This window comes from Melozone crissalis, unplaced genomic scaffold, assembly GCF_028551555.1.
Source record: "Melozone crissalis strain CALT ecotype California unplaced genomic scaffold, PUWL_Pcris_2 ptg000006l_1, whole genome shotgun sequence".
NCBI classification, from domain to species: Eukaryota; Metazoa; Chordata; class Aves; order Passeriformes; family Passerellidae; genus Melozone; species Melozone crissalis.
This window is the reverse complement of record NW_026535784.1, coordinates 27,278,358-27,304,091: the sequence shown is the minus strand read 5'-3', so window position 1 is coordinate 27,304,091 and position 25,734 is coordinate 27,278,358. Positions and strand designations below refer to the sequence as shown.

The 25,734-nt window shown below is 40.6% G+C and overlaps 1 protein-coding gene across 2 annotated transcripts in view; it reads right to left on the bottom strand.

Moving 5' to 3' along the window:
* Positions 1–18,395: 18,395 nt before the first annotated feature.
* The window catches only part of DCTD (dCMP deaminase), a 57,127-nt gene continuing 49,788 nt past the window's right edge, over positions 18,396–25,734 (bottom strand). For both annotated transcript variants that reach the window (XM_054294946.1, XM_054294939.1), the window contains 3 exons: positions 23,197–23,313; positions 21,912–22,008; positions 18,396–20,007 (listed from right to left, as the gene is read on the bottom strand). In XM_054294946.1, the coding sequence (XP_054150921.1) occupies positions 19,929–20,007; positions 21,912–22,008; positions 23,197–23,313 (293 nt within the window). In that variant the 3' untranslated portion in view covers positions 18,396–19,928. The remainder of the gene's footprint in view (positions 20,008–21,911; positions 22,009–23,196; positions 23,314–25,734) is intronic.

Genomic DNA, 25,734 nt, shown 5'->3' with positions numbered 1-25,734 from the left:
TAAGTAAATACTTTGTTGCAACTCCAGCCTTGGAAAGCATCATCCATTTCAGTGGAATGGTCTCTTTGCAGAAAGGAGCATTTTGGAACCACGCTTTGCCTTCACAATGAGCAGCCCTGGCTGCTGCTGATCTCCTCCAATCTGTGCGGAGGGAGAATTTATGTGTGAAGATCATCATCATGTGAGAAGTTTCCTTTTGCTGTCTGTTGTAATGCAACACCTGTGCAAGCAAGAGGATCCATCCATACCTGTCAGGCATTTAGCTCATTTACTTTATTCTTCAGTCACCAAAATACAGTTTGGAACTAGAACCTAGATAATGCCTACAAGAAATAGCTGGCTGTTCAGGCAGGAGTGACACCATGGCATTTCATTTTTTAAATCATGCTACAGGACCTTGGTTTAACACAGAGAGTGTGAACTGTGGAAGTTACTATTCTTCAGTTATTTAATACCTGGGGTGAGGTATTAGCTTTAGCCATGAGTTCTTCTTACATCCAACAGTCACACTGGGCAGAGAGGGAAAGGGCCTTCCTTCCTCTTTGAGACAAAGCGCAAATGGTGAGAGATCCTTTTTAAAGGACACTAGTGAAGGATATGTGCATCAGGAAGAGAAGAAAGACTCAAGGACAATGGAGGTGATGAAATGCTACAATTTCACAGGAATAAGTAGAGCCCGCCAGGAAAGAAAAGAACTAGACAAAATTAAAAAAGAAAATAGAGGTCAGGACTGAAAAAAGAAGTGTGATTCCTCAAAGGAATTGGTTTCAGGGGGAGAAGAGTTAGAGAACGTATTGCTTAGGCTAGAAAGTACACTAGGGAAGCCTGTCAAACATGAATGTTAGCTATGTAAAAATATACTGTTGGTATTGTTCATCTGGACTAACATATGGCACACAAATTCCTGGATCTCCCAAGTCACTGTGAATTTGACAGACTGCTTGAAAAGCATGAGGATTTCATTTAGTGTTCACCTTAAACACAACTCTTTGTGGCCACTGAGATTTAGATAGTAATAAAAGTGCAAATTCTCAAAAAGTGAAGGAAAAGGTTTTCTCTTACTGAGGATAGAAAGCTTTTTTTTCCCAGTTAATTCTTACACAAATGTGACAGCACAGAGACTCATTTCTCTATTTGTACTCTTAAAAGTATGTTCCATAATTATAGTACTAAAATTTGGCAAGGCTGTCTGATCTATTTAGAGTGGAACAGTAAAGACAAAAGACATTTTGTAATCTGCTTAATCATCTAGCCCAAGGATCTCTCCACTGTTCTGTAGTTTTCTACAACCCACCCTCAAAAGATAAGGTTAGACTAGATGGAATATTATCAAAATCAGAATCACTAATGTCTTGCTAGAAAATGAAAGAAGTTTCTGTCTATGAAAGTGTAACAAAACTACTAAACTGGAAATGGGGGACTGGCTACAATAAATCAAAGATTAATAAGACTTTCAATCTATATAGTTTTTTTTATTTATAGCAGAGAACTGAACAGGCTAATATTTCTCATTCAAATTTACATAAAAAGGTTCTTTACTGACTGCTAGGACAAGCAGAGCCCTGGTAGGTGCAAACTTGATTCCCCTGGCTTCTTGGAAGTCAAAATAGCCATGCTTTTGAGGAATGTGTTGCTATGACAAACAGCAGAATCAAAACTACTCTGACAGGTAGGAAATTTGCATTTCCATTAGCAGGGCCTTTGTCAAATGAAATCCCAAAAGGCAGTGAAGAATGTGTGTGGAAGGAAAATGAGGTATATTAATTTACTGCCCCACCCCCACCTTTCCCTGCACCCTGGATAGTTCAGTGAACCATAAGTTAAGATAAAAGGTAGGAGGAAAAGATTTACATTCTTTACATTCTCTGATGGTCGTACAATAAAGGGATAGTAATTTATGCATGCTTTTGCCACCAGATAGCCCAGAAAAGAAATTATGTAAAGTAGTTTGGCTGAGCCAATTTTCTCTTCTGAAAAACCTGGCCTGCATGCTCAAAAACTTGGAAAAACGAGCCAAATTTTTACCTTTTTTAAAAGTTTATCAAAATATGGATACACTTCAAAGGATAACACCTAATCTTTTTGGCTGATGTCTTTTAGAAATTAATGAAAATATTATTGATTTTAATGAGATTCCTATTCTTTTATGCTCTGTGAACTCTGGTTTTCATGGATAAAATACTTACTAGAAATGAACAAATCATCAATGGAATTACAGATAAAACAAAATACTATTTAATGTGAATAAAGACATCATAAATTGGTTCTAAGTTTAATTTGGCCAGCCTTTAAAACACACCAATACTTTCACAACTAACCCTCATCATTTTAGGATGTCTATATCATCCTGCATTTGTTCTTCATTTATATCCAGATATTTATCATCAAAAGTCACTTTATTTTGAGACTGTTGGAATTAAATTCATGGATGTGGCACAAGGAATGCCAAAAGAAAAAATATTTTATTAGTTGATATTGTTTTTCCCAGACATGTTTGAGCATTTCAGGATAATATATGCATTATTTAAACTAACTTGAGATCATACAGAATGTGTTTTCAAATCTTACTGGTTTATCAGCATGTTCTTGCTCACACAGCCCATCCCACCAAGAACTGGCCCCTTCCTCAGCACTACTTTCCCTTTGACACCCCTTCCTTTATTCTGATGCACATGGCTGTACAACATGCTTGCTGAGCTCATTGCAGTCCTTGCCAAAATTTACTTTAGCTTGTCTACATTATTGTCATACTGCAATGCCAGCAGTTTGCCTGGACTTCTGCATTCAGATGTGGAAACAGGATCTCAGCTCTGAGTCATTCAGGGAGAATACTTTTGCATCTGTGAGCACTGTCACTAGCTTAAGGAGAACCTGCAATCTCTTTACCATTTCAGCTAATGAAAGTACATTTCTTTCACCAAGAAGTCTTTTCAGAAACAGCTCAGATGTTTACATGCTCCTTTTCATGCAAAACTCCCATAGATTGACTCTATTGATCACAGCTCAGAGAAAACAAATGTCAAGTAAAATCACAGTAATTCTTGATCAGGCATACTTCTAGTTTATTCCTCCTCCTGTATACAGTCAAGTTGTGTTGGCACATGTCCCTGTGTGGTGCTTGTAAACCATTCCTTCAAAAGAAAATCCCAAAACTTCATCTTATCCAATGTGGTCATATTGGAACAAATATGGCCTCAGAAGCAGGAGTTATGAGGTAATGGGCCTCAGAAGCAGAAGTCTTAATAATATCTTCTCCTGCAATTGGATTTCTGCTGTGAATTCATGTAGGAGCTTTCAAAAAGTTTTTCCTGGAATAAATGAGTATGTTGTGTGACCATCACATCCTGCTCAAAAAATCACAACCCTAGCAGAGTGACAGTGCATTTTACAAGCTGCAATCAGTATGTCTGTGATGAAGCTGTGCTTTCTTCATGCTGTCTGTCTAGATGAATTAAAGAACTATGAGACCATGCACACTGGGTAGGATAGCATCCTGTTATCTATTTGTTCAGATACAGGTGCAAATTGCTTTCATTATGTTTTTATAAAACACTGGGGTTTCTACAGGCTCTAGTAAGTATTACTTTCTGCTTTGGGCTCCTTCTGCCTCTCTACTAATTTATTCCTGCCTCACTAACTTTATTGATAGCAAGGTTTTTCAGCATTTTTTTCTTATTTTGCTCCCCTTTTCATACAGCAATAAATATTATTCAATTCAACAAATGCATACAAATTATTTCCATTAGAATTTTAATCTACTTTCAAAATGAAAGAAAAGCTTTGTATAAATCTTTTTAAATTACATAAATTCAGACAGGGACATCTCCACCTAGGCTGAGCTGGAGAGTTCACAGCCTGCTGTCCTCATTCATAAATTAATTGAGGTCTCTAGCTCCTGTAAATGAACAGTGCATCCTGCAAAAGATCATATCTGTCAAGATTGCAGATTGGTTTCTATCAGAGTTTGCAAAAGTCAGAGCTCACAATGCTTTCATTATGTCTATGAGTATGGCTTCCCAACTGGAAAGAAATGTGTTTTGTTCTGTTGGGCCAAGATTTACAGAAAGCAATTTTCCTCCATGCTCCAGTTATGACAAAACTACTGAAAAATGTCATTTCATGACTTCTTTCATTCAGTCACCTTTTTACTGACAAATATGTATTCTTTCTGTTCCATGTGTATGCACCAACTGTGACATTTAATGGCCAAGGAAGGTTAATCACAGGTGGGTACATATCCCCCTTGGATATTGCAAGCTATACTGCATTCACTGCCACTTATCCATTATAAAGTAAGCATGGCTTTAGCTGACTCACACAACTACCTGTTTTGTATTACAAATTCATACATTTTTTAAAGGCTCTGTAGGATTCAGAATCCCAGACAACATATCCATGAATATCTCTTATACATCTTAAATTACATTAAGGTTGTGACAGAGTGTGAAGTCAAAGGCAAGGTGGATAATACTGAGTCCTTGGTTTCTTTCCCTTGGATTTTTGCACTGTTAATCTGCAAGCACATGACGGGTGGAGTAAAGAAAAGAGAACATCCATTCCCAGAGTTTGGGAAGCAGAGGTTCTTTTACTTTTGGGTCTTTTTTAATCAGTGCCATATTTGAGAACGATGCCAGGGACCCTTTACACATGAGTACCAGTTTGTAAGAGATTGACAATTAAAAGGAGCGTAAGGCAGGCCAAAACAGCTCTTAACACAAGTGAGTAGATTTGGTCTATTTCAATTTACAGGTAAGGGACTAAACCCCAAACACAGCACATGCACATATGTCTTTCCTTGCTTCTGTCTGCCGTGCTGGACCTTCTCTCTTCACAGCTGGAGCTCTAGAGGAGGAACCCACAAATCACCTAAATATCAACTTTCCTACGTCCCTAAGAGAAGAACAATTTCCTTGTTGGGGTATGCTGAGTATTGCCCAACAACTGAGCATGGCTATTCTCTGGAAGCAATAGAAAGCCATCATAGCAGCTCTTAAAAACAATGAGGAGATTTGCTACAACTACAGACACTAGTCACAGAGAGGTCCTGGTGATCGTGGTACACAAAAGAATAGTGAGGAAGGCCTAGAAGGGCATGCTATGGTATTTTCTTCTTTAAATACCCACACAGCCTTTTAAAGAATGCAGATTATTTATGTGCCAAATGTTAACCTACTCGTTAATCTCCGTTTAAAGGCTTCTGCCTTAGCCTAATATTGCCAACCAGTTAGCAAGGTGGCTGCCAGCCACAAGAGATAAATACATACTCAAAATTAATTACTTACTTGGTAGACTCAGCAATCACTATATTATCAAAGCAATTGGGGCAATTCAGCTGTTTTTAATAAATACTCAGTATTTTTGACCTGTGTCACACAAGTGACATTTGTCATCCCAATGTTTTATTGTCCCTTCCTACCACGAGACCACCACACTGTCAAACCCTTCTACAGGGAAAATACTTTCAGGTGGAAACATCAGCAGTTATCCTGCTGGTAATCTAGTTTATAAAGCATTTAGAATAAGTGTTTTAAATGTACAACTGCTCTGCACTGGGACCAAACAGCAGGAGGGGAATTTCAGGCTAGAAGTTTTATTGCAATAAATTGCAGATGCTGGAAGATGTGGATTGCAGTGGAAACTGTGATAGCACGTTCCATAGCAGGGACAAGTAAATATGGTGCAAAGAAAAATCTCTCCTAAGCAAACACTCATGCCAGCATTTTCTGTTTTATCAGCCCATGTCTGATATATAGCATATAGGCATGTACAACACCCCACTAAGCAGCAGCAGGAAAAGGAATAAAGAAAGAAAAAACCCTCAAACCTTCAAGTATCTGTTGGTTTGGAATACAAATGAAGCTAGAGATTTTTGTGCAACAATGGTTTGGCCCCCAAAGCTGTGTTGCTGTTACAGGTTTGCAGTGACACTCTCAGAATAAAATTCCTCCACGTATTTAATTTTCCTCCTTCTTTCATTTTACCATACTTAGTCCCCTAACAGTCCCTTGTTACAGGCTTCTGAGCCAAGTAGTCCCTCTCTATAACTTCAAATATTTGAGAACATGTAGTGCCATTCAGGCATCGTTTAAAGGGGTTACCCATTTTGAGTTCTCCCCTCATCCCTGGGGATAAGTTTCTAATTATCTTTACATCCTCTGTGTATTACCTAAAGCAGAAACTGCCCCAGACAGGACCTTAGCACCTACCAGTGTGCAGAATACCTTGCAGAACAGTTCTGTGAGATTCTTTCTTCTCCATGACATAGTCCAAAAGTCACACTTGCTTTTTTATCCACTGAATCTCATTGCAAACTCATCTATTGTGTTCTGTTGGCTAACTCTTACACTGCTTAATAACCTTTTCCTATATTTCTCCCTCACAGAAACTTTCAGTATTTCAGATGTTTTTTCCCAGATGCAGTAATTTTCTTCTCTCTTTTATCAGGGTAGAGAAGAGTGGTAATGGAGGCTTGCAGTGAGTCAAGGCAGACTTGAGGGCAATTACTTGTGTAATTGCCTGGAGCAAGACCCAATCAGTCCAACTAACTCATCATTCATGCTGGAAGTTTAACACAGCTGAATGTTATGCCTTCTGCAGACACACTGATGAAAGAAACGATCGCTCTATCACACTTTGGACACTTTAGTCTCATGTACCACTTTGGTTAGAAGTGTTTGACTTTGATTTGTCCACAACCTAAGAAAAAGGGGGGAAAGTCAGTGAGACTTAATGACCCCCTTTCCCTCCCTATCCCCTTTTCCTACTAAGGATTGGCTGTGAATATCTTTGGCATTTACCTTCAGGTGACTAAGTTGCATCTTAAATAGATCACATCAAACTGAGATCTTGAGACATTCAATGGTGATGCAGGATAGAAGCCAAACAGTAACTGCCTGAGTTTACAGGAACATAATCCCAGTAATATGCTGTTATATGTTTCTTCATCAAACTGGAGGGGGGAGTGTGTATGTTAGCTGATACAAGGCTGATCCCCATTGAAGTGTCCACCTAAACGTACCACAAGTGTATTTGATTAGGTTGCTGATAGTTTTGATGGTCCAGACAACTCCCCTAATGAAGGCCATGCCTACCAAATGCATCAAGAGCCCCTCAGCTCTAGACCCTGGCATCAATCCCTTCCTACCTTTGTTTGCAGAAACTGTCTCATGGTTCCTCGTGATTCTCATCTTAGTAACTCAGAAGTTCTAATGACCACAATACAGAGGTAAGTACAGAGATATGCATAAAGCAAGAAATTAGCTCTATACATTTTTTTAAATTCAGAGGGAGTTGATGTCTGTGACTACCACGTTTTTATTAAGTCTTTGCTTCAAAGGCCTTAGAGGAGATATGTAAGAGGAGAGCTAGCTCACACAATTGATGTGTGTGTTTTTGTCTTTATAAGCATTCTTTGAAAGTGGCAGAGAAAGGGATTTGAGGATCTTGATCACTAAAATAAAAGAAAAAAAATTCAGGAAGGGTGCTTTATGCATGTGTCTGTATTGGGTTTGTGTGACAAGGCTTTGGCAGTGGGAGGGGGGCTACAGAGGTGGCTTCTGTGAGAAGCTGCCAGCTTCACTATGTCCAATGGAACCAATGCCAGGCAGCCCCAAGATGGACCTTCCACTGCCAAGGCTGAGCCTATCAGCAATGGTGGTAGTGCCTCTGGGATAACAGAACTGAGAAGAGGGGGGGGGAACCCAAAATGACAAATTGAAGCCAGAGGGAGGAGGGAGATATGAGAAAGCAACAGCTCTGCAGACACCAAGGTCAGTGCAGGAGGGAGAGGAGGTGCTGCAGGTACCAGAACTGAGATTGCCCTGCAGTCCATGGAAAAGACCATGGTGAGGCAGCTGTGCCCCTGCAGCCCATGGATATCCATGCTGGAGCAGGGGAACAGCCAAAGGAGCCTGTAACCCTATGGGAAGGCCATGCTGGAGCAGGATCCTGGCAGGCCCAGTGCACTCATGGAGAGAGGAGCCCATGCTGGAGCAGGTTTGCTGCCAGGACTCATGACCCCATGGAGGACTCACACTGGAGCCATACTGCACCCCACAGAGCAGACCCCACTGGAGCAGCTGTGAAGAACTGCAGCCCGTGGGAAGGACTCACAGGGGAGAAGTTCATGGAGCCTGTCTGTGTGGGAGGGAGCCCATGCTGGAGCAGGGAAGAGTGTGAGCAGTCCTTCCCCTGAGGAGGAAGGAGGGTCAGGGACAGGGTGTGGTGAACTGATCACAGCCCCACTCCCTGTGTCCCTGCACCATAGGCAGGGAGGAGGTGGATACTTGAGAATAAAGCCTGAAAAGAAGGGAGGGGTGAGGGAAGTTGGTTTTAAGATTTTTCTTTCTCATCATCCTACTGATTTTCCCTCTTTTGCTCATGATAGTGACTGCTCCAGGCAAGTGATCTGTCTCTGTCCTTATCTCAACCCATGAGATAAGGCCAGCCTTTTGTTCTGGTTTCACTCCCCTGTCCAGCTGGGAAGGGGAGTGGCAAAATGGCTTTGGTGGGCACCTGGCATCCAGCAATGTCAACCCACCGTGGTACCCTAGGAGTGTTAGAGGGATTCTTTGTCAGGAAATTGAATTTCTTTATGGGAAGTTTCCCACTATTGCCATCTCTCTGATAACATCAGATTGCGATGATAACATTATGATGATGATAATATCATAATAACATCCTCTTCACTGAAGCTCCCATCCATAGTTTTCAACAGAAATACGATTCATTAAGCCAAATTTAAGAAATTAATCTTCACCCTTGGCTGCAGATACACAGACTGGAACCATCCCACTTCAGGAGCCTGCATCAAAATCTGCTGGCAGTAGACCAAAAAGCAAATGCTCACATCAGTGCAGGTAAATTCTACAGTTTGGAATAAAATTACAAGAGAAAGAGCATTTTTTTGAATACTATACTGCTCTTATTTAAAAGCAGAAAGAGAGGTAGAATTGTAGTGCTTTATTGAGGGAGCATGTTAGACCCAGCTTTCCTGTGACACAGACTCCACTCATCACCAACATCCAGCTCCTAGCAAGCAATTAATGTCTCACAATCTAGCTTTTAAATGGAAGCTGCCTGCTCCTTCTAGTTATTGGATTGTGTTCTGACAATAAAGTTAAATTACACAAGGAGTATCTAGAATACTTCCACACAAAATCAATGTGCATTATTTTATATTTTGCTTTCTCCCTCATACCTTGCATACTCACACACTGGTCTATGAAAGTTTGTGTTCAGTAAGAACATAATTTCAAAAATCTACTGCTGCCTCAAGGAAAATACTGAAATATATTCTAAGACAGAAAGAATTCTATTTATCAATCATTTTTCTTTCTCACCTCTTTGCTATTTAGAATATTTGCATGAAAATGGGATATTTATTTCTCAAGAGTTCATCAGCTGCTCCTGATATAATTTCCATGGATACCAATTGTATGTGATGTTGCAAGCATATGATGAAAGGATATGGAATAAGGAAGAGAAAAAATCAGCTGCTCTACTCTTTGATTATGCTTTTGAGTAACTCCATAAACTTTATCTAATCAACTCATCACCCACACAAATAACCCACTCAGTCCCTCTTTCTCCCAAGTCCTCTTGGCAAAAATATCCCCACATATTTAAATGTATTCAGTCTTCCCAATATTATCTGCTACTCAATGAGAACAAAACTCAGGAATTTAAAAGGTGACAGAGGGAAAAAATATTTAATTTGTATTTTTAAGCTAAATTTTAAAACTTGTTAATTCAGAAATTTAAAGGTTAAATGTCTCCATGAAATCTCGGTAAGGTATTTCTTTCAGTAAAATACTGGTAACAAAGAATTATTGTTACAATAAAAATCTATCAGAAATATAAAAGGAAACAGCAAGTTTCAAAATGTATTTGTTTCATCAGTAGGTACAGCTGTTTAATGCAATGTGCCTGAACAACTACAGAAGACTGAGCTTCTTCACTGTCTGATGAGGATTTTGATACCTGGGTCTTTTAAAAAATCTTTTGAAGACTATGTTATCTTTTGTTTAAAGCCATTTCTTATAACAGGTTTTGGATGAACAAGTTTTCTCATTTTGTAACTATACAAAAAACATTTTTCAGTTAAGCTTGATCAGACTATGACCCTGGGATTTCAATTTAGCTCAGAAAAGAAATGTCTAGAAGCAAATGGCAGAGTACAGCTGTAGCCTCCATTTATCCAAGGAACCCTGATGTTACTCACAGGCAAGACCTTGCAGTATTTTGATGTGGGACTGTGTGTGACCCATACAGATGCAGGAAGAGAGTCATAACTATAAAGCCTTCACCATTTTCTGTGATCCCTCTTTCCAATATCTCAAAGGAAAGGAGAGGGAAACACATACACAATGAGATCAAGAAACTTGGCCAGAGTCAAAGGCAGGGTTGGAAGCAGAGAGGGGTCCCGCCAGGGAACACTAACCACAGAGGCACAGTCCTGGTGTGGTCAGAGCATGGCAGACAGGAGCACCAGGAATGTCTCAATGTGTTTTTCCAAGCCCTAAAAACATCTCACCCAGCATCACACAAGTCAGTCCTTAGTTACACTTTGCAAACAGAATCAAACTTCTCATGAGCAGCTAAGTGTCCCTGACCCCTCAGAGTCCCCACTAATTTTGATTTTGTTTACGCCAGGCTCAGGCAGCTTGCTGAAGGCAACCACAACAAGCCTCCTTGTAGCTGGCAGGCTGCTGCCCAGCGGCATGCAGCAGCTGGGGAGACAATGCTGTTAACCCTCAGCAGCAGCAGAGCAAGAGCTCTCTCCCCTCTGCCCCAGGAGGTTCGCTGCAGACCCCAGGCTGGGGCAGCACAGGGTGGCTGCTGCTCAGCCCCCGGGGCAGGCACTGTCCTGCGATTTTGCAGCCTCCTCCTGAAACTAAAAGTCAAGGTATGCATGCCCTGCAACACAAGGGACAAGGCTCCAAGTGTGCAATTTCTGGTCACTCTACTGCCAACATTATCTCTGGATTAGAGATAAACTTTTTTTTTAAACTTTGCTCATCTGTCAAGTCTCATTGCCTGACATCAAGAAGATCAATCTGCCTTCCTTAAACACAACTCCTGGCTCTTTTGAGAGGCTTCCCTTTTTAGATGTTGGCCTCCTAAGTTCCTCTCCACAGCCCGTCTCCCCTGCTGCATCCTTCAACAGATTTTTTTCAAATCAGAACAGACAACCCAATGTAGGCTGACATGCTTTTTGCAGTGCTCACTGCTCACATCTGAATGTTACTGCCCAATCCGCAGGCATTCCTGGGCAGCACAGCAGAGGAGAGCAGGGACCAGAGGTGTCTGCTACATGTGTATAGGCATGCACACTGGAATGACTCTTTTGCTGTAGTCAGAAAAAACTACATGGGTGAGGAAGTTCCTAAGTATTACTGCCAGAGAGTTTTAAGTACCAGAACCAGAAGCTGTCTGTGGGATAAAAAAGAAAAGAAAACCAAGAAGAGACAGAAAAAAAATCCTGCAGATGTTATCAGAATCTGCCCTCTGTCTCTTTTGGAGATTTTTCTTTAGAGAGAAAACACATTTGGGTGTGCAAACGCATGACCTGCTCTCCCTTGAATGCCAAATTTTCAGAAACATCATTCATCTTACTCGATATTCCTCCTCTGCCTGAGGTGAAGTCAGTCAGCTCTGCATGCCTGATACTGGTAGTTTTGCCTTAACCTTAAAAAGCAGTTGAAATAAAACAAAAGTGAAGCTCCAATTCCACACAGGTATTTTGACTTTATAGGGAGTTACCCATTAGAGAAAACTGTGACCTGAAACAGCTCTCTTTTGCTCTTCCCCAGTCCATTCCCAACCCTTCTGGGGATATGTGAAAGAATACCTTAGTTACTTCAGTCTGAGCTAAAAGTGCATTTAAAATCAATCCAGGTAATGTGTAGCCTCACTTGAGGGCAGAATCTCAAATTGGAATATTTATTACTGAGCTGTAAAGCTCTGTTTTCTCAGACTTTGTCAGAAAGGAGATATTTGAATGCCAATAGGGACATCAGGCTCCATCTCTTTATAGACCTTGGGTCAGGAAGGGATGTAAGTACATCATCAGCTTTAGCCCTGCTGACTTAAAGGATAGTTAAGCACATATTTTTTCTGTCATGAACAGGAAATGTGCAGTACTATATTCATCTTAGCTGCAAGGGAAATATGCAAACTCACTTATACAAGCTACCTAGCTCACAGCAAAGCGTAGGTGCAGCTTTTCTTGCACTCTAAGCTATGATCAACAGAAAAGGATCTGGCCAGAAGTGAACAGTGGGATCAGCCTATTGAGATTTTTGTTCAACACAAATGTATGAAAGTACTAGTTTATTATGCCACACAGCAAGAACCATCCCTGACATTTTTCCTGGTGGAAAAGGACCCGAGATACTGGATGACATCTGTTTGAACATGAGCCAGCAGTGTGCACAGGTGGCCAAGAAGGCTGGTGGCATCCTAGCTTGTATCAGGAGTGGCATGGCCAGCAGGACCAGGGCAGTGATTGTTCTTCTGTACTTGGCACTGGTGTGGCCACATCTCAAGCTCTGTCGTCAGCTTTGGGCCCCTCACTGCTAGAAAGACATTGAGTTGCTGGAGTGTGTCCAGAGGACAGTGTAGCAGGTGAAGGGTCTGGAGCTCAGGTTTTATGAGAAGCAGCTGAGGGATCTGGGGGTGTTTAGTGTGGAGAAAAGGAGGCTCAGGGGAGAACTTCTGGCTCTTCCCAACTACCTAAAAGGAGACTGTAGCCAGGTAGTGTTTTGTCTCTTCTCCCAGGTCATAGGTGACAGGACAAGCTGTGCCAGGAAAACTACATATTAGGGGAAATTACAGAAAGGGTTGTAAAGCATTGGAACAGGCTGCCCATGGAAGTGGTGGAGTCACCATTCCTAGAAGTGTTCAAACAACGTGTGGATATGGCACTTGAGCACACGGTTTAATGGTGAACATAGTGGTGGTAGTTCTAGGCCAATGGTTGGGCTTCATCATCTTAAGGACCTTTTCCAACCTTAGTGATTCTATGGTTCTATGATCAGGGACCTCTCTAGGCTTGTCACTCCTAGGGTGCCCAGGATGCCAAGGGCCAGGCTCAGGCAGATGTATCCTGCTGGGGGGTGACCTGGCTCACCCGTGCTCATGCAGGGGCATTTCCAACAGGAAGATGGGCCAGCATGAACAATGAGGGGAAGAGCAGTAGGGACATCCTGTTTCTAGAGCCATCCTACCTGAACCATGGCATTGCCCAAGAAGAGGAGAAGTGTTCCTCAGATGGAAGTGCTCACCATGGCTCCCACTCTTCTCTGCACAACATGACCCTGCAGAGGCAGCTGCAGTGCTGCCAGACCCCATATTTCATGGAAGGGCAATGAAAGGAGCAGAGACCTAGAGCCCTGCCAGGGGCTGACCCTGCCGTGCTGACCCATGGCAATGCCACTTCTGCCACAATTCCCTCTTGCTCACATGTCTGTAGAAATCCCTGAAGAGAAAGAGGCTCTGGAAGAGATGATGGGGTCTGCAGGAAGAGACAATGAGAGGTTGTAAGAGGACAGGGAGGGGAGGGAGCAGTAGTCAAAGCATATGCCTGGAAGTCACCAGGGGCCACTGCACTGTGGAATCTACTGCTCAGTTTTATTTTCAGGGTAGAGGTGTGGCTCTCAGTGGGACAGTCACCCGCCCTTGCAGTCCCTGCAGCCACTGTCCATGGGACTCCCTGGAGCAGAGGCTGTAGTCCAGCTGCAGCCAGCCTACACAGAGATTGCAGTGCACTCCCACGACCAACCACACACATGCTCTGCAGTGATCTCTTGGTGAGACCTCCAGGCACACTCGGAGCACTTATGAAGCCTGTCCAGTTCAGAAGTAGATGATTCCAGTTAGCACAAGAGAAGCAAGGATTTGTGGCATATATATTCCCTAGCCACGTCAAAAACTCCTTTGGTTTAGAACATGGTTGTCTGACATACTCAGACTCCCCACCCTCTGTGTTACTCTATTTATTTTTCACCAAATCGCAGGGAGGTTCTTTCCCCCTACCCTGTTTTCAGACAAGCTTCCTTTGGCCTTGCAGAGTCTGACAGGTGACAGACCTCTTGCGCGACCACATGCTTCTTTTCATCCCCACACTTCAACAGCCCATCACAAATGTATTTTGCTGTCCAGGATTTTCTAGTCTCCCTGTCCTTCCCCTCAGGGCAAGTCTCCAAGAACCGACCAACACTCTTTTACAGTGTTTCCACACCTAATTAGCGCCTGGTTTTTCTCCTCTGGAAGCTGGATAAGCAACGTTACAGTAACAAGTACATTCATATAGACTAAAGCATGCACGATATGGCTGTTTGTTACAGTGTGATGTCTCCAGTTGTCAAAGAAACATTTCTTCTCCATAAGATTAAAAACAAAACAAACCAAACCAGATCCAATATAATTAAGTACAGCCAGTCATCCTTGAAAAAAGAGAATATATGGAAAACAAATCCTGGCATCTGAATGTGAAGCTCTTAAGCAAAACTTGTCAGTGCTTCAAGAAATAAATATGAAAACCGTACCACAAAAACACTAGATGCATTATTAGTAGTATCTTTAATAACAGGAAAAATATTAAAGTGCCATATTGTTTACAACACAAAATTAAAATTTTAATTTAATCAGTCCTGTTTACCCAGCAACATTCTGATTAGCAGTTAGAGTTGATTGAACAGTGGAGGAAAGAAAACCCTCTCACAACAGATATGCCACATAAAAGACTTCTGCACGAGTCAACAAGCAGCAACAGCAGAGTTACACAGCCAGCTAAAGAATGTACCCAGGTCTGGCAAACCAAGACACAACTTATGCCTCTGAAGCAGTGATTTGAATATATTTCCTTTCCTCTCCTTTGGTGCGGGGAGCCTTCCTGAATATTTGCCTGGCAGAACTGACTTACACATTAGCTTGAAACAATAAAGGAGTGGGGAGTAAGAACTGAGTAAGAAATCCCAGGAAACCGTTAGCAATTTCTTCTTTATTATGCATATTTTGCTGCTGGAGCACATTATGCTCACTCTCCTTAGGGCAGGGTTTTTTAAGAGCACAGTATATAATGCCAACAACTAAAAATCCAGCACATCGAGCTTGATTTTCTGTCTTTTGCCTCCTATTTAGCAGGGGGAGTGCCTTGGCAGAGGCAAGATTTTCCAGCACAAATCTTAAAGCATACAAGACAGAAGTAGTTGTTTCCCATTCCAACCCCTACGCCTTAATTCCTCCAAAAAAGAAAAAAAAAAAAAAAAACCCAAACAGGTAGATGCACAAAACAAATGATGGTAATTCACGTACCCTGTCTCACATATCTATCTCTATTTTAGGCGCTGCCCTTGCACTGCACAGTTCAGAGCAGGACGTGCCCTTCTCGCGGGTTATTCAGAGTGACAGGCAGCAGCCCTCCCACCACAATTATCTGGTGGTGCCTTCCAGGCACGGCCCCTTCCCCCGGGACACTTCCTCAGCAGGGAAGGGGTTCAAAGCTCAGCCACAGCAGTGTCTTTGAAGCATCCAGACATAAATCCACGGCTCCCGAAGATGAGCAGTGTTAGGAAGCAAGCTGCTGCGATTAAGCTCTTACTCCAGCAGGGAAAAAAAAAAAAAAATCAAATGCCGCAATCTTCCATAGCTTGATTAACCACATGCTTCATTAAAGCTTTCACTGCTGTTTAACTGAGCTGTAAATGCCAGGAAGGCAGTGATATTTTTGAATGAGACCGAGACAGTTCATGAATTTTAAAATTTTTTCCCTTCTTTTCTACTCCACTCCCCCATTTCCTTCTAACCAAAGAAAGTAAACAGGTGCATTAAGTGTAAAAGAAATGGAATATGGATTTAAAAGTTTCATGTAGGTTTTCTCAGACAGCCAGCTCTGTCCATGCTTTTGCACTGTACCTTACAGTAGTTCCCAAGGCTAAAACCAGGTAGTAGATGCAGACTAAGCACTTGAAACAAGTTTTACCCCTCTGTTCTCAAATCAGAGAGAGTTTTACACTAGATAAACCTGGATTTTAAAGGGAAGGGAGATAAATCTGCTAAAAGAAACTATAGTGGTACAAACCCTTTGAGCCATCACCACTGAAGAGAGAAAGAGTTGATACCTCACAGTTTCAGCCCTCTATTATATAAATCCTTTTCTTACCTGCAACTGAGAAGAAACAGCTGCAAATAAATGGCCTTTCAGCTGTGGTCACTTCTGTACTTCATTCTTAAGTGCTCCCAGTGCAGCAGCAACCTAAACCATCCCTGTTGGATAACTAGAGCACTGCTGCCTGCTCCTTTATGAGTCTCATGCTGCTCCACAGCCATTTCCTGGCTCCCTAAAGCCCACCTGCTCCCCACAGCTCCAGCTGCAGCTCATAAACTTATCCCAGGCACCAGGTGAGAATGAGCCCCAGCCCCCTGCAATTGCTGCTTGAGGGCATCAGGTGAGGCCTCTGCGCTAGCCCCACCTCGTTCACTTGCAGGAAGGCTCCTGTGACCCACCTTCAGAGAGAAAAGCCAAGGGTGGCAAGTCAGAATTTTACTTCATTTTGCTTGTTGTCAACAGCCTAAAATCCCTGCAAGTCTTATTTTGTTAGCTGATGAACTACTGCAGCTTCTGCAGTTATGTACATGGAGCTTTCAGGCTGACATATTGCCAGTTATCACAGGCTATTTGAGAAATCAGAGCAACTGTACTGGTCACAGCACTTTTTGTAATCTTTGTGAAAATATTCCTAATATACAAAGCAATAAAATGCAGTCAGTGATCAAAGCTCCAAAGATGCAGATTGTGCTTTTACACAGTATGCCAGGCTATGAAACCACCCTTTCTTAAATGAAATTTATGTAAATAAGACTGCCAGTTCCTTGAGTTTTCTGACAAGGGAATGGTCTAATATTTATAAGGAAAATCTAGATGCTGGCAGGATTTAGATTTAATAGTTAAGACAGCGTTATTTTGAACTGGATAGGATCTCAGCATTTTATTGAATGTGACTTCTTCTAGTTAATGGTACCAAGGTAACTACCAAAGGGCTCCCCAGAGTCTCCTTTCAGGTGGCTGCACCAGGTTTTTCAAGCAATCCCTACCAAGGCCTGAGCCTGCAGCCAGCTCCCCTTCCCAGCAGGCTGGGGGTGGCTGCTGTAGGAGTGGTGCTGGCAGCCACAGAAGGAGCTGAGCAGTTTCACGTGGGTGAACCATCAGGCTCCAAGGGCCAACAGTTCCAACTCCAGCTGGAGCAGTGGCTGGGGGGACCACCTGATGGAAACTTGATGAAGTCCTGCACTGGGAACAGAACAGCTCCCAGCTGGCTGAGTGCCCAGGGGATGGAAGGCAGCTTGAAAGGACAGGATCCACCTGGATCCTGCATCCCCTGAGTGGATCCTGTTGCAGTGCCTGTGTCACAGAAGAGCAGAATCAGTGAGCATCAAGAATTGGAATGGCTGACCACAAAGGCTGCAGAATCTCTGTTCTTGTAGACACTCACCTGGACAAGGCCTGAGCAACTGGAGCTAACCTGTAAGTCAATGGTGCTTTCAGCAAGAGGTAAGACCAAATACCCTCTAGAAATCCTTCCACTCCAAATGGTTCTATTCATCTCAAACTTGAGCTTCAGCAGCAGAAATATACTTTATTATATTTAGCTGTTTTCTTTGTTTCCTCTTCCAAGTGCTCTTTATTTGGAAGTCAAAGCACAATCTCCTGAACCATTAAAACAAAACAAAGAAAAACAGACGTATACAGAGTTCTGGACATGCACAAAGTAAGGATCAAAACTTCTTTAAGATTTTCTCTAAAACATTACTCTCCAACTAAGCACACAGTGTCTCAAGAGTTGTATGTATGCTTTTTCCCTTTCCATAAAGTTGCCCTGGGAATTAAGGGTCCACTCAGTGGCCTGAGTCAACTGACCATTACTCTGAAATCTTGTACGTGCACCTCTATCAGACCAACACCTGATCAGGAGAACTCTAAAATCCTACCCTTTTCTCCAGTACTGCTTTTTTGTTACACAACCAGGGAAGTCCTGGGGGAAAAAAAAAAGTTTATAACAGTACTTCCCTAAAAACATCTGGACATTGGTTCAAAAAAACTTTCAAGTTTTTATGCACATTACATATTCACAGTATCCAAGGCCTAACAAGAAACACTTACAGTAACTCAAGTCACAAGGCATATACATATAAAATCTGAACTTAAATTATCAATTATATATGAAGAGAATAGCAATTTTGCAGCAAAACCCCAAAATTCTGCTTCTTCTCTCCCCTCTGTCCTATTGTCAGACATGTATAAGTCAAAATGCTTTTACTTACTAATTCAGACCAAAGAAAACAATATGCATTAACTGTCTTAGTGACATTTTATTAAAGTAATTTTTCAAGTTTCATGCTCCCCCCCCACACATATGCGCAAATTTCTTCTTCTGGCACTAAGCCACAGACCAATTTTGACATGGAAAACAGCTGTAGGAAAAAGAAAATCAGAAATTATCTTATAAATGGACACATAATACATTACAGTGATCCCTTTAGTAGTCAAATGGTTCATGAACATTATATTTTATGTAATATCACAAATGCACAAAATATGCTTTCCATATGATTGCAAAAACAGCAGCGCTCTGGAGCCAAGTGCATGACTTAATATTATAATAATGAGTCTACTTCAGTGTAGTGGATTTTAATAAGACTTTAATAATACTGGTATGAAGCCAAATTACATAATGTCCCAAAATATGAAACAAAGCTTTTGTAGAGAAAATAAAAGCTCATTGAAGTATAACCACATTAAAAAGAAAAAAAAACAAAACCAAAAACAACAAACCAAACAACCACCAATGTTATCTAAACAAAGCCATTAGGCATACTTAATTTTTAAAAATCAAATTAGAGAAAATGAACTCAAATCTATTCCCAGATCTCCAGATAAAATTAAAAAGGATATTATTTTAGGCAACATTTATGAAAATGGAGGTACTATGTCAGCACTGGGAAACAAGCTAACACCGCAATTACATCTTTTGGCATAGATATGGATATGGGTTGAATATCTCCAATTTCTCTCAAAGGACAAAAATGATTCAGTTACCTTACAGGTAGAATTTAAGACTGAGCTACGTTGGATTATCTAGGAACAGCTTAGACCAATAAAATTATTTTCTTTTACACATGAAAACAAATTCAGTGTAAAAGTCCCAGAGGTAAAGCACCAAATTATTTATTCCCTCAAGCCCCTTCAATTCTGGAGTCTCGGGGAAAGCAAGGATTTGAAATCACCAGTAAAGCTCACTCAGGCATGGACAATTCTCAGAACAGCTTCCTCTCTCAACCCTCCCCAAGTATGACAATGTCAGATAGCAATTAAAAGAAAAATCAGCATTTCATTTGTTGGGTAACAAGCAAAATGGCACACATTCCTAAAGCTGTAAAACCTTTTAAATATTAGTGTTATGCTAGTTGGAAGATTAGCATTTGCACGGATAACATTTTTTGTTCTTTATTAGGATCAGCTGTGAAGATCCACATATCCAACAGAGATCAACATCTATCAGCATATTCCACGTACCACTGGTTACAAGTACTGCTGTTAAACTGAGGCTGAATCTATGCTGACAGCCCACCAGAGCATGTGGTGATGAATACAGGAAGAATCAGAACAGTTTGCTTTATTTATATTGTTTCACCTACGTGTCTCCATTTTTTAAGCAGTTTAGATAAAGGCATAAAACATTTTAAGTAGATTTAGATTCCACATGACAAGATAAAGTGAGCGGGACATTTTATGCCTTGGATTTCTTATAAGTCTACTTTAGCTACAGAAACCATTAAAAAGTTGCAAGTAACTTCAAGATGAAAGGCATTAGCAGCTTTTTAGAAAAGGATAATCATACTCTTCTAAAGACTTAATGAGACATAATTCACAGAAGCTTTTGACTTGGTCTGCTGTTAATCGAATCAAAGTCGATGACGATCTTGTTACACTTTGGCTTGAATTCCCTAAATAAAAAAAGAAAAATACATAGATTAGTTAGTGAGTAGTTAAAACATTTTGCTTGCTTTAGTTCCAGCTAAATTTTTGAAGGAATAAAAAAATTCCAAAAAACACATCCTTGGATTCTTGTAGTTTTCTTCTCTATAGGAGCCAATTATAGTGCACCACACTGAGAGAAACCTGGACAAGAAAGACTAAGACAAAAAGACACATGGGGTGGGTTACCCTGTACATTCTTCAGCTATTGGAATTTATAAATTACCCAGGAGTCAAAGGACTTTTACCAACTTCGCTGCAGGTGGTGGCATAATGTTATCAGTGATTTTTGTTCATATATATTAATATTTCAAATATTTTTAATATATATTTAAAGATCTAGGTACAGATATCTAAATCTTCTGTATTTAAATCTTCTGTATATATATTTGCATATAAAAAGATATTTGGAATACATTTTGATAATATTGATATTTTGATCAGTTTTTTCCTGCCAAGTTTTAGAAAAACACTTTCAAGCTTAACAGAGTATGCTTGGTGGAAGGGAAATAGATCACATTATGCCATACTGGGTAAAACCCAAACTAGTTAAGAGGGAATAATTTAAAAATTGTAACTTTAGAACTCTAAAATTAATACTGCCACAAAATGTTTCCTTTTATTATCATTACAGCATCTGCTGCAGCAATTAGCAAGGAAGGTATACAGGGACTGAGCATATATTTTCCAGTCTACCAGTAAACAAAAGATTATGCAAATAGTGTGGATTTAGTGCCTAATTAAGCTCTGCAGTTCAGTTCAAGAGATTCATTAAGTACCACCTACACCCTCAGCAATCGATACAAGGATAAGTAACAGTCCACGCAGGAAAGCACATGCTGCTGACCACAGAAACTCTGAAGGCTTTGTTCTGAATAGCAATCTGAAATGCAAGAAACATCTCTCACCCTGGAGAAGTTACAAGATTTGACTTGCAAGGGAATGATTTATGCTTCTTAGTCAAATAGTCTTAGTAGACAGGAAATACACCGAAGGACTAAAACTGAATTTCAAGTACTGCTGTGTTTTTCCATGGATGTTTCTTAGCCCAGTAGGTATCTTTCATCCTAAAATTTTATCTGTCAGAATTGTTATGTTTGCAAATTTTTCAAAGTCTTTATATTAATACTGTAAAACTTTTTAGAGTTGCAGAGCCTCCCTGACTACATAATTAGCCTCACCCACAGCATGCTACTCCCATCAAACTTGCTGTTGAACAGATTGTCTTTAGGTATCTCTGACAGTGTCTTTAAAAACCCCACTCTTGAAACATTTTTCAGGTTATCATTACTTTAAGGCAAGTATTCCAAGTTTTATCCTCTTCTCACCTAAAAGCTGACCAAAGAAGAACAGCTGTAAGTACCAAGAATTATTTATGGGCAGCCTGTTTGACACCTTCCCAAACTGACAGCAACAAGATCCTGAAGTTTCAATAAGGATGGAGTAATCCACAAAAACAACAACAAAAAAATCAGTTGGTTGTTTCAGTCCAACTCATATGATCACAGGATAATGCAGGTTCCATGTGACTTCAGGGGATCATTTAGCCCTACCTCCTGCCCAAAGCAGGGTCAAGGAAGACTCCCAAGTACAATATAATAAATAACCACCCCCTTGGCAGTTTCACTCCCATTCCAGGAACAAAATGAGTCACGGACCATTTTCTCTTACAAACGTTTCAGAACTGAACTCTAACCACACACAAAACAAAAGAATGGTGCAACAGTTCTTCTACAGAGCAAGCCATCTACCAACACTACAGAGGAATAAAATGCTCCATGACTGAAAGAAGAAAAACATTTGCCCTAAAGTTGGTATCTTTCACATCCCCATTTTTTTCATTCCAGAGTAAAAATAAAGTTAATTCTCTCACCTGTATATAATACCTGCCAAATCAAACATCCGCCGTGCAGCTGTCATTTCTGTAGTCTCATGATACTTGTCAGACATGAAAATAACTTCCTTTATGCCTAAAGAAGTCACATAGAAAAAATGTTAGAATTACACAAAAGAAAAATAGTAACATCTGGTGCACAAAATCAGAAGAAGCAGCATTCATCCACATGCTCTCCAACTACTTGGTACACCTCTACTGACAAATGTATGCTGTGTAAAATTGCTGAATGATCTTGCCTAAATCACTTAGGCAGGGGAGAAATAAAAAGGCTTCAAAAGAGAATTCACGAGCGTTTCATAGCTGATCAACACCTTCCTGTGTTTGCCAGACAATATGAATACCAATACACTCCAATTTAGTGCTGACCTTAGTGCATAAGGAAAAGCAGGAGTGACTACATTGAGAACAAGCAGCCAATCTACCTTGAAGACCATTTGATTTTGATTCTGTAAGTAAGAGAATTGTATGAAGCACAAATGCAGAATACCATCTTCCTTCACTCTTCACCCCTCTTGATTTCAAACCTTACTGAACCAAAATAAAGAAGCTTCTGTTTGCTGCTTTCTTCCTGTGGCCATTAGTAGTAAGAGACACTCCCTAGAACAGCAACCCATGCTGGGACTGCATGACTTTACTCAGAGAGCAAAATACATCCTACTTTAAGCAGAGATTTTTACAGAACTGAAGCCTGCTGCAGATACTGCCTAATCTCAAAAAAGGAGACACATTTAGGCCAGCACACTAGCTGCAGTGGCACAGATTTATAATAATTGTAATGAAAGACATAATTAAAATAGGATCATAGAAATCTTATGACATTTATGAGCAAAGATATTTTAAAATCTTCAAATATCTACTATGCATCACATTCAAATTAAAATTTCATGTATATACTCCCAACAGACCTTTTGTCATGCAGAAGTTTATTTCTTTCTGCCCTACTCTATTCAATGTGCCAGAGCACAGTAAAATTGACAGTAATTATATGCAAAGCCTGTGTTGTTCTTTGGCAGCTCCTGGTCTAAGAAGTTACAAACCTAAATTAGAAGCACGTTTAGAATCACAGTAGATGCAATTAGCACTGGAAAAATTTGGCACCATTCAGATGCAAAAAACCCCCACAAGTAGCATCTTATGAGGTTGACAGTGCAATTAATTTAGATCTAACATCAGCAATTTAAGATCAAATACATCTATTAGAAGATGCCAATGAGCAGGCAGCATTGCAACCCTGAAAAAGCAAGCTGGCACTACTGCTTACCTGCCTGGATGATGAGCTTTGCACATTCATTACATGGAAATAAGGCAACATACATGCTGCAGCCTTTCACATCAGCTGAGTTTTTGTTCATGATGGCATTCAATTCGGCATGGCACACTGATTAAACAAGGGAAGAAACAATTCATAATGCTGATCATTAAATAAATTGGTCAAACTAAAATTAAAGTGTTACAATATAATTGCTTGCATTATATTCAAAGGCAAATAGCTTGCACAGCTTATCATAAAGGGCAGAGAAAGAAATAAAAGCAGAAATACCAAGATCAATGAAGGTCAATTGTTCTGACCAGGCTGCTGATTAGTAATGATATCATTAAGTGCATTAGCACTGCCATTTGCTGACACCTATTGCAGGCAACAAAGCCGTAGGCTGTGGGCCAAGCCACTGCAACCACCCTTAGTGAAGCAATATCTCACAGCTTCACAACTCTCTGGAGTATCTAACTGCCAGTATAAAACAGCTCATTTATGTGTTTACATGCACAGATAGGAACAGTCTTATGGCTGTAGGAGTGCTCTGTGCGCTCTTAAAGGCAGCAGAACAGCCAAGTAAAACCGAGCAGCTCCGTCCTCTGGGCCTTAGAAAGGCTCAGCACTGCTGCAGGATTCTCCCAGCCACAGAATACACAGGACACACTTGGCCATAAAAACATCCAGCTTCAATATTAGAGTGACTTTACTGCTCATTAAAAGGTGCCAGACTTCATAAGCAGGAAAACAAAGTCCTGTATTTCTCCATGGATTTGAGAGAGGCCAGGTAGCAATGGAGCATCCTGCCTTGCTCCACCATAACACAGCAGCTCTTTCAGGACAGACAGCACCAGTGTTTACAATGAGTACAGAGCAGGTTATCTAATGTGTTACCAACACAGCTGAGAAGAACACAGTTTCTGTGTTGTCCATAATCAAGCTCTGAAAAAAACATTAGGATCTCTGCAAGAACTTCCTGTTTACTCCTAGGAATAACAGCAAGTTGCATAATTTATACACCTACCTACTAAGAAACTGCCTGCTGCCCTGACTTCTTAAACAGATGCTGAAGTGCGGTGTGGGTTTGAGATCATTTAGAGACCTGCATGTGCAGACAACTTTAAGAGGTTTTCCACTGCTTGTTGTGAAGAACAGATTTTTTCAAAAAGTCGTTTTCTTCTCCCTTGTGCCCATGTGAAAATTAAAACAGACCAAGCTGCACAGCACAACTTCATAGTAAACTTGGTGCTATATTGCTGACCTCTGTGTGAATGATCTCACCACACATATAACTGAGCACAGTACCTTCAACACGCAGGAATCATTGCTGAATGGAAATGTTTTCCATATGGGCTAAATGTCTGCATGGAATTTTCTATACAACAGCTAATGCAGTACAAATTTACAGCCTAACTTCCAGCACACAAACTTTCCCATGCAAGCAAGTCACAAAGGACTAAACACTCGCAAAAGAAAGCTCAGTATTGGCTTCCACCACGCCCATGTTATGCTGTCCACATACCTTCTCATAACCAGTAAAGCCAGAAACCAACACAAAAACCAGGAAATTGAAAAAGAAAAAAACCAGCCAATATCCAAGAACCATCACATTAAGGCATCTTTCATTTTTACCGTTTCTATTGCAACTATTATTGGGTCACCCTGTATTTTAAATATATACCATTAAGTGTATGAGAGATGCAGGTAAACGAACCAATACATTTAGAAAATCCAGAAAATAAGTTGAACTCCAAGTGCATTACTAAGGTGCACCAATCTTATAAAGCCTTTACAATAAATAGTCAGAGAATTATTTTTCTGTGGCTACAGAGGACTGAGTAAAAGAGCGACATAATTTCCACAACTGGAAGTAGCGGTTATGTCAACAGGACAGAAACATCACTTTAAAGTTTCTTTGGACAATATATTTGTGTTCTAGGCAGCAGTTTAAAATATAGAAGGCATCCAGAAACAAATATGTTTTCAAAGGCTCCCAAAACTAAAAAAGAAACAAAACTAATGGCTTTAGTAAATATTTTTCCTTCACTAAAACTCAGAAATCTTCAGCTGTAAAACCAGACAAGTTTCATTATTACTACTGCAACAAGTTTCCTTCCTGCACTAATGAGAGAAAAAGGTTCTTTTGGCAGACTTCTAAAAACTTTCAGAAACAAACCTCTTCCCAAGCAAAAACAAGATCAGGCCAAGAATAACTTAGAGAAGATAATCAGTTGGAGCAAGGGAAAACCATAAATTTTGCCTCCTGACCATCTTCACACAATCTGAAGTTAAGAAAAATTACAACTATCCCACGTGGACAGAAGACACAGAGACAGCAATAAGAAACAGACAAATCATTCCAAGACAAAAAGTACTTAAGTCTACAACAAACCCAGCAAGTTTTCATTTCAGATAGAAAATTAGGTACATTTTTCATGTGCCTAACCAAGTATTTCTTACTGAACTTATTGCAGAAACTGGTACAGGACCAGAACCTTGCACTGACTCCAGAGGTAATAACTTTCCATCCAGTGTTACTTTTTTGGT